The sequence below is a fragment of the Thermobia domestica genome, chromosome 10 (assembly GCF_964235325.1).
Source record: "Thermobia domestica chromosome 10, izTheDome1.hap1.1, whole genome shotgun sequence".
In the NCBI taxonomy this organism is placed as follows: Eukaryota; Metazoa; Arthropoda; class Insecta; order Zygentoma; family Lepismatidae; genus Thermobia; species Thermobia domestica.
The window spans coordinates 223,685,004-223,693,241 of NC_137463.1; the positions used below are offsets into that span (position 1 = coordinate 223,685,004).

The 8,238-nt window shown below is 33.5% G+C and overlaps 1 protein-coding gene across 1 annotated transcript; it reads right to left on the reverse strand.

The window, feature by feature from the left end:
* Positions 1-573: 573 nt before the first annotated feature.
* LOC145661809 (ionotropic receptor 21a-like) lies at positions 574-2,445 on the reverse strand. The gene has a single exon (XM_081727143.1). The coding sequence runs from the start codon at positions 2,443-2,445 to the stop codon at positions 574-576; it is 1,872 nt and encodes a 623-aa protein (XP_081583269.1).
* Between the last annotated feature and the right edge of the window lie 5,793 nt (positions 2,446-8,238).

Here is an 8,238-nt window from a genome sequence, read left to right on the forward strand (position 1 = left end):
CAGATTCTGAAGTATCGTGATTTATTTGATAAATTAAGTAATTTCCAACTAAATCATTTGTCTGCACTAATTTGAACTAAATGATTGAGGTTGTTATGAGTATAAATATTAGCCCCATAATAAATATTATTATTATTTGCTGAGCTACGTATAGGTGAATGCATGTATGCCAGCGTCCGAATTTCGATCCAAATAATTTACATACGATAATATAGTGGTCCCTGCTGGATGTTGATAAAAATTGACTCAGTGGCGATATACGATGCCTTTTACACGTGTTACAGAAGATGACAGAGATGAAGGGAATATAGCAGATGTTCTGTGCACAAAGCCAAGGCCAATAATACCATTACGTTTTATCCAGCCCTTATAGCTTTCCGAAAACGAGAGATAACCGAAAACAGAGTAAGTGGCCAAAATGGTTTGGAGTTTAAAAACACTTGTACGAGAAAAGAATTGTAGCATCACTACTCTTTTCAAACATCGTATATGCGTGCATTGCTATTGTTTTTCAAATTAGGTACATGAAGTTTCAATAACAATGAAAAAGCCATCCTGATCACCTCTAGCTCGTCAATTACAGTAGGGAATTATGGGTTCGATTTTTTCTTCAGCTTTCTGTCTTGCTCTATAGACAATATTTTCAGCAGTAAAAATCGTAAATGCTAATACTAAGCCCATAATAAGAATCGCATAAGCCCCTTTTAGTTGGGAGAGCTCAATGACTCGTGGACTACTAACATCTAAGTTTGTCAATTCATTAGACACTAGACTATTTTGTTTCTTGATTTCTGGCATTAAAAGTGTGTCTTCCCAATAGAAAAATATTCCAGACTCTATCTGGCGGTTAATTACTTTGTCAAAGAAAATTTTGTAAGCTGATCCTTTTTGAAGGAGAAACACAACATCAACGTGAAATGCACATTCATTTACAAGATCGAAACGAGATAAAGTTTCTTCACTTAAGTGGTCAACAAGACCAGCAAAGCCACTATCAAAGTACGCAGTAAATACCGCATAGTCTCCTGTAGATGCGAGTCCTTCCAGGGCAGATTCGTTAACAAAAAGAAACTTCGTAACTAATTTCTGAGACACATCGTCTATGTTGTCTGAAAGCATAAGATAAATATACTTTTGAACTGAACATAGCTTATAGTGACTATTTGCAAGTTCCGTCATTGTTTCAACTGGAGGTGTGTATGCGGGTAAAGTCAGAAACGATACTAATTTGCTAGTATAGCATGTACCAAGGAGAACGTATACAGCAGAAATCATTGTAATTATGTTTGTTAGTCGACGATAAGACAATTTCAAACTAACTTGTAGTTGTAAGCTCAAAGTATCCAGCAAACACATTTCTACATTAAGATATCTGCTTCTACGATCAAGAAGAAAATTTTCAAGACGAGCAAATACATGTAATGTTATTACTGAAGAGAAATAGAATATTATCACGCCAAACCACATACTAACAGTGAAAGGCAAAACTACTGCCCACATTTCATCCACAAGCTCTCTTGGTGCGAGGAATGTAAAACATAACACTCTGAAAGAACATGTATGATCAATATACTCCAGTTCATCGTGCTCTATAAAATAACCACCGAGCCCAATTTCAGCTTTCTCGTATATTACATCTCCAATAACCCCTTCTGCTGTGCCATTGGGATAAGTATCTCCCCATTTTTCTTCCGGAAAAATAGGGGTCCAACTAAAATTATAGATTGTAGACAATTCATCCAGTAAATTGATCTCAGTCCCTATCAGTGACCTGTTGTTTACTGCTCCGCTGTCCACAAAAATAGTAAATGGAACAAATGGTGCCACACTGACGGTAATAACTTTACCATGCAAATTCAGATACTCAAAGTGAAAAACGTCTTTGTCTATATATAATGCCCGGCCTTTCCAGCTCCCAACGTACTCGTATGTATCATCAAATACACTATATAAGTGAATTGTCCTCATTCCGTGTTGGTTGATCGCCAATACAACATGGGTTAGCCAACCTGGTAATTTGACATCACGCATAAATCGAGATACATTTTTATTTGTACAACTCACAATTAAAGAACCTTTATGCTTACGCAGGAAATTGGGTTCATGAAGCATTTTTTCTACAAGAGTTCCATTCCCAGCTATGATCACAAAATAGGGGCATATATCTATAGCTATGCGTTCAACGGTATTCATCGAGGATAAGTCTGTAATGTGTACTTCAAGATTTGGTTTATCAATTTGAGTCACTACATCATCCACAAAGTCTCTGCTTCTATTATCCATTGTTACGAGCGTTACACAATGAGATGGTAGATGATTCTGAAGAATTTCTGCTATCATATCTGAAGCATTTTCAAGACATTTTGTTTCTTCATCCAAAAGTTTACAATTTACACCAACAAAAAGAGCAGATATGACGTAGATTTGTTTGTTAAAAGCAATCATTGTCCTGAAAAGTAATGAAATCTGAATTTAAAATGATTATCAATATTCTTTTTACAAAGTAATTTTTCTGTTCGTTTCTCTCTTAACTTAAAAAAACATATGCATTTGTGTAACGACTAAATTCTTATTCTTATGTTTTACACGTTACATTCAGTCCACAGTTCGGGTAATTTTTAAAATATGTCAACACGTTCAATTACATTAAATCAGACACGTCACCTTGTAACATCATTAACTTTTATTCTTTTTCACATCTCTATTAATAATAATAATTTTCCCTTTTTGTTGTCATAGCAACTTTTAAATAAACAACTATCTGCTGTTACGGTAACTATGAGTGCAGATTATACATATAAAATCAACATATAGGCTATTATCAGCTACTAACATTAAACCTTATGGGCCTTATGCAGAGTCGTTTTGACGTATGATTAGCGTCATACTAAAGGCCAGACTACTGCAGGAAACTTATGTTAATCGAACTCTATAGTATGACACTAATCATTCATCAGAACGACTCTGCATAAGGCCCTATTTCTTTAAAATTATAATCAACAACAACATATATCTTCTTTTTTCTTCTTCTTCTACACAACAGATTGTGTACTTTTAAGCACCGTTGCCCAAAACTAAGATACAAAAATGGAAGAAATTGACAAAACAGATATACAATATCGTTGTATTTGCATACTAACTAAAGAACTGAAATTTCGCACTGAAATGTAAATCTGATGCATATATTATCACTTAACTTTCGGTGTATCTTATAATTTTGCTGTAAAATTAATATTAAGTTATTGATTTCTCTCGACTAATTATACTCGTATATCCTATTCCGTTATGCATAAAAATTGTCATAAGTTAGCATGTACAGCATAACACCCAGATTAAGTTCGTGAATTAAGTTTCACATTGTGAATTGCGATAGACTTCATGAATTGATTGAATATGAAAATAACAAAAAGTGAAAAAAATAATAACCATATAACGAATTTTAAGAAACAACATTTTTCAAAATATAGCAATTAAAAAAAAAAAAAAATATATATATATATATATATATATATATATATATATATATATATATATATATATATATATATTTTTTAGCGGATAAAATGAAGAAATTGGATTAAAGTTATAAAAGCATTGGGGACGATAGATTATTAATGGTTAACGCAAATTACTTACGGTGTCCGATGTGTTTATAGTTCTAGTCCCATTTTTACATTTTATCCTACTAAAGAACTTCCTTATGCAAAAAATAATATTAAAAAACTCTTTGTACAGTTAATTTTAATTTGCTTCCATTAGGCAACTTAACACTACTTGCATCTAACACAACAACGGACTAAAATTCATACGTTTTATCCTTCTAAATGTCAAGAATTAGAAGTAGACTCTGCCAAAAGCGCTCTATTCCCTAAGAACATCATTAAATATATTTCGACATAAAATTCTGCTGTACTTCAAGAGATGGCTTAGCTTACATTACATTGTATTTATTAAATACGTTTGTATTCTTTTTTTTATTTTTTCAGTCCATAAACTATGTCAATATTACGATCACTCTTGTTTACTAGTTACCCAGTAATAAAGTTACTTAACACTGTTTACTTTATATGGATATTGTATGGAAGGTACAAGTAAAAATTAGGCATAACATTTTTATTTAATAATGCTAAATGGTCTCAACAAGTCGTTCATTCAGAAAAAAAAGTTTCCGGGGGCCACACTTAGTATTCCAGGGGGCATCGCTGGTACTATTCTATTTATTATTATATTATAGATGTATTATTTTGGTCTCCTCCGGGAAGGCACTCTCAGAGCTCAGGGGGGGACAGTGCCCACCAAAAACATGTCTGGAAGAAACACTGGTCTCAACTAACTTTATTCATACTGTTTTGTTCCTTCACTGCAGTTAAATCGAGTGGAAAACAGCGAATGAGAAACATCTGTTCTAATTATATATTGTTTGAAAGCAGTAGGAGTAATCGCTATTTATTTATAAATTTTTACGATTAAAACGTGGATGAAAATGCAAAAGCTTTTACTGAACACTTCCAGTCCATTTACAATAAATCATCCTCCTTAAGTAAAAATAGTATTAAGTCACATGACAAAAAATACCTACATGAGAAATGTCAGAACTTATTCCATTTTATGGAGTTTAATACAACTATATGTACTGTACGGTATTCCAATAAAAATAATAAATACGCTAATAATGAATAATCTAAACAAGAGAAATAATGAATAAACAACAATAATAAATACTGCACAAAATTTTCTAGGTTCCATCCGGGTTATCCGAGTTGATCCGGTCCGCATTTTCTCGGATAATCGAGACTCTACTGTACTTGCAATTCTGCTTTTATTAGTTCACAGGAATTCTGTTTCTGACACAATATATCACAATCGACCGAGACTGGGAGCCACGAGACGGTGTTCAATAATAGAGGTTAAGATGTGAAAACCAAATTATTCGTAAACGTAATAATAGTTGGGGGGTTGGTTAGGTAGGAGATAAAAGGCAACCTGTTGCATTTTCTGTCTCCATACTAAGTAACAATGTTACAGGGATCCGCGCCTAATACCCTCGAAATCTCTCCTCTTTTTTTTTTTTTTTTTTTTTTTTTTTTGTAAATTTAGTCCAATTTTGGGGGAGAAATTTTACAAATATACATAATCTGTTTATAAATTTCAATATAATTTCTCCTCATATTGAATTTAGACTCCTTCAAAAATGAATTCCTACGTACATGCCTACATTATTGGGTTGCGTCCTTAACAATTTGTGACAATTCATTACTAGCGCGAAATACTTTTTCGCTCTAATTCACAAAAGCATTTTAAAAGTATACAGGAATATCAGATCTTATTTTTTTTTTTTTAAAAAAAAAGTGTCCAGGACTATCACTTCTTATAAAATATCTTAAAAGTGTCCAGGACTATGATTTCTTATAAAAACATTTTCAAATTGTCTAGGGCTATCATTTTTATACAAAAAAATAAAATTGTTCAGGACTATAATTTCCTATAAAAACATTTGAAAAGTGTCCAGGACTATGATTTCTTATAAAAACATTTTAAAATTGTCCAGGACTATCATTTCTTATAAATCATTTTTAAAATGCCCTAAACTATCATCTCTTTTATTTATTAGAAAAACTAAAGAAATCGTTTCACGAGTAAAATAGAAACGTATAATGTAAAACGTGACACAAAAATGTAAAACTTGAAGGAAAAAATTAAGATCTAGCAGCTTTAATTACAATAACACATCGAGTTGTGATTTAATATACCTGAGTTCTGTGTGTTGCATTAGTCTTTCTATTTCCAGCAAAGTTATTCTTTCTACTCAACCTTTTCTTTGTAGAACTATTCTTTCTAATTTAAAAAGAAATACACTAATTAAATGTAACTCTGATAAACTGCACAGAACGCAGCAGTAAAGAAACTGATATTGTTCTTAAACATTAAACATTATGAAACAATTAGAACTACAGAACAAAGGATTTAAAATATTCCCACGAGATATGTAAAATTGACATTATACAAGTAGTTAGAAGATGTACATCACGTATAATTACCTATCTTAATTACTGTTTGCAGCACTTGTACAGTACCCTCGGGACATGGAATAGATGTTTGTACGAATACAATTTGTACTTATTTCGTTTGCATGCAACCCAATACTATTGTCATCGCTTCTACTGATAAATAGTAAATAGCACTATTCTAAGTGTCACATTTTGTTGTTGCTATCGTGTTCTACTGAAAGTACACCAGTCTCAGAGTATCATTATTCTTACAATGAACCTAGTAACAAGGCAAACAGAGGAATTTTCCACTATTATTTGTAAATATGTTACTATGAAACACGAAGCTCTTGGAATACATAAACAAATATTTTTTTCTTTCTGTCAGTTACTGAGATCGTCTTTGTCTTCGCCTTTCCCCATGTGTATATAGGATTGATATTCCCATATTTAATCCTTTTCCTCCACTCTCTTCTTTAACGTGTGTCCTCTATTCTCAATCCTTTCTCCCTCCTATCATCTTGTTTCTTATCCTTCCATCTTACCTACGGTCTTCCCTTCTTCTCTGTTATTTCCACCTTTCCAATTTTCTTTCCCACATTGTCATCGTTTCTCCGTTCTACATATCCCAGCCAGTGTTTCTTTCAGAAACTATCTTCCGGAGCGGCACACTTAGTATTCCGGGAAGCACTGCTGATATTATTCTATTTATTATTATATTATAGACGTATTATTTTGGTCTCTTCCGGGGCGCACTCTCAGAACTCCGGGGGGCAATGCCCCCAAAACAACACGTCTGGAAGAAATAGAGGCCATCTCAGCCTCTATTCTTGATCTAGGGTCCCAAATTTAGCAATGCTTTTTACGAGGACTGCTGAGTAGTACATAGCCCAACCCAGAAGGAGTGAACTTGGAATGACGGAATTTTACAGTTGTTCTACATACTCCCACCACTTCCTTGGACGGTGGTCCAATTTTTGCAGACTGAATACAGTTTCTCGCACCACTGTTCTGTAGTACTAATCACCATTTTATCATATCATATCCAATTATGTTTATCATATCCAAAATGGTGTCCTATTAAATGCTCTTTGGGTTTAGAGAATAAATAATAGCCTGACGGAGCTAGATCTGTGGAACAAGGAGGATGATCTAGGCATTAAAACCCTATATGATGCAATACCACATGTGTTTGCAGTGCTCGGAGGATAGGAGCATTGTCCAGAAGAAACATAATTCTTTTTAATGCTCTTCGGCATTGCACGTTTAGTTTTTCTTTCAATTTTGTGACTAATGCAGAATAATATTCGGCATTAAGTGTCTGACCCTTGGACTGGCAGTCTATGAGTGCAACTCCATGCTTATCCCAAAAGAATGTTACAAACATTTTCCAAGTCGACTTCTGTTTCTTGAATTTATTCCGGCGAGGGGAATCTGAGTGCCGTCACTCCATATCAATATAATAGTGGTACAACCATGTTTCGTCTATGATTGCTATTCGTGACAGAAATTGATCAGCATTGAGGTCAAAATTGTAGATGACTTCCCTTATTGCACTCACTCTTTCACGCTTTCGATCTGCTGACAGATTTTTGGAAACTCATTTTTCCTAGAGTTTGTGCCTACCCTAGTCTAGTCATTTTGAATTAAGCTACTGACACGTTTCCGAAAACGTTATAAACTGATATTCACTTCTTGAAGTAGGTGTTAACTATTGATAGGTAGGTTAAGCTTTTTTTGTTGTTGTTGTTGTTCTTTGAAATTAGATAAATTTTGAGAATTGATTGAAGCAGTTCTCGCTCGAAGCGATTTTGCATCACGTTAGATTTGAATAAGAAATAAATTTTAAATGCAACACAACAATTTCAAAAGATTAAAATTATTCTAAATTTCCGTGCTCACAAAAAATCCTTGGTGGAATTTTCTCGCAAAACTACAGCCGGGTGTAAATCTCCCTACTTCCAATACCCCTGTATTATAATATGTTCATATTAGCAAGTTAGTGAATTAGTGAAAGTCTGATTATTTTCTGTTCGAAAGAGGGCTCCTTAAGGCCATTTATACCTATGAGCATTTTTCCTGTAGCATAATATATCAAAGATTTCATCAAACTAAAGATTGAATGCTACGATCGTGAGTTTGTGAAGTTGCATAGAACAATCGATGTAATTCCTACCCAACATTACTTCAAAGACAAACAAAAATTATGTATTTCTGGGTCACTGGAAACCGACGGAAAAGCCTGGATTCT

What these genes read in the sequence shown, in the direction of transcription:
- LOC145661809 (XM_081727143.1), bottom strand. Translation starts at nt 2,445, where the DNA reads ATGATTGCTTTTAACAAACAAATCTACGTCATATCTGCTCTTTTTGTT.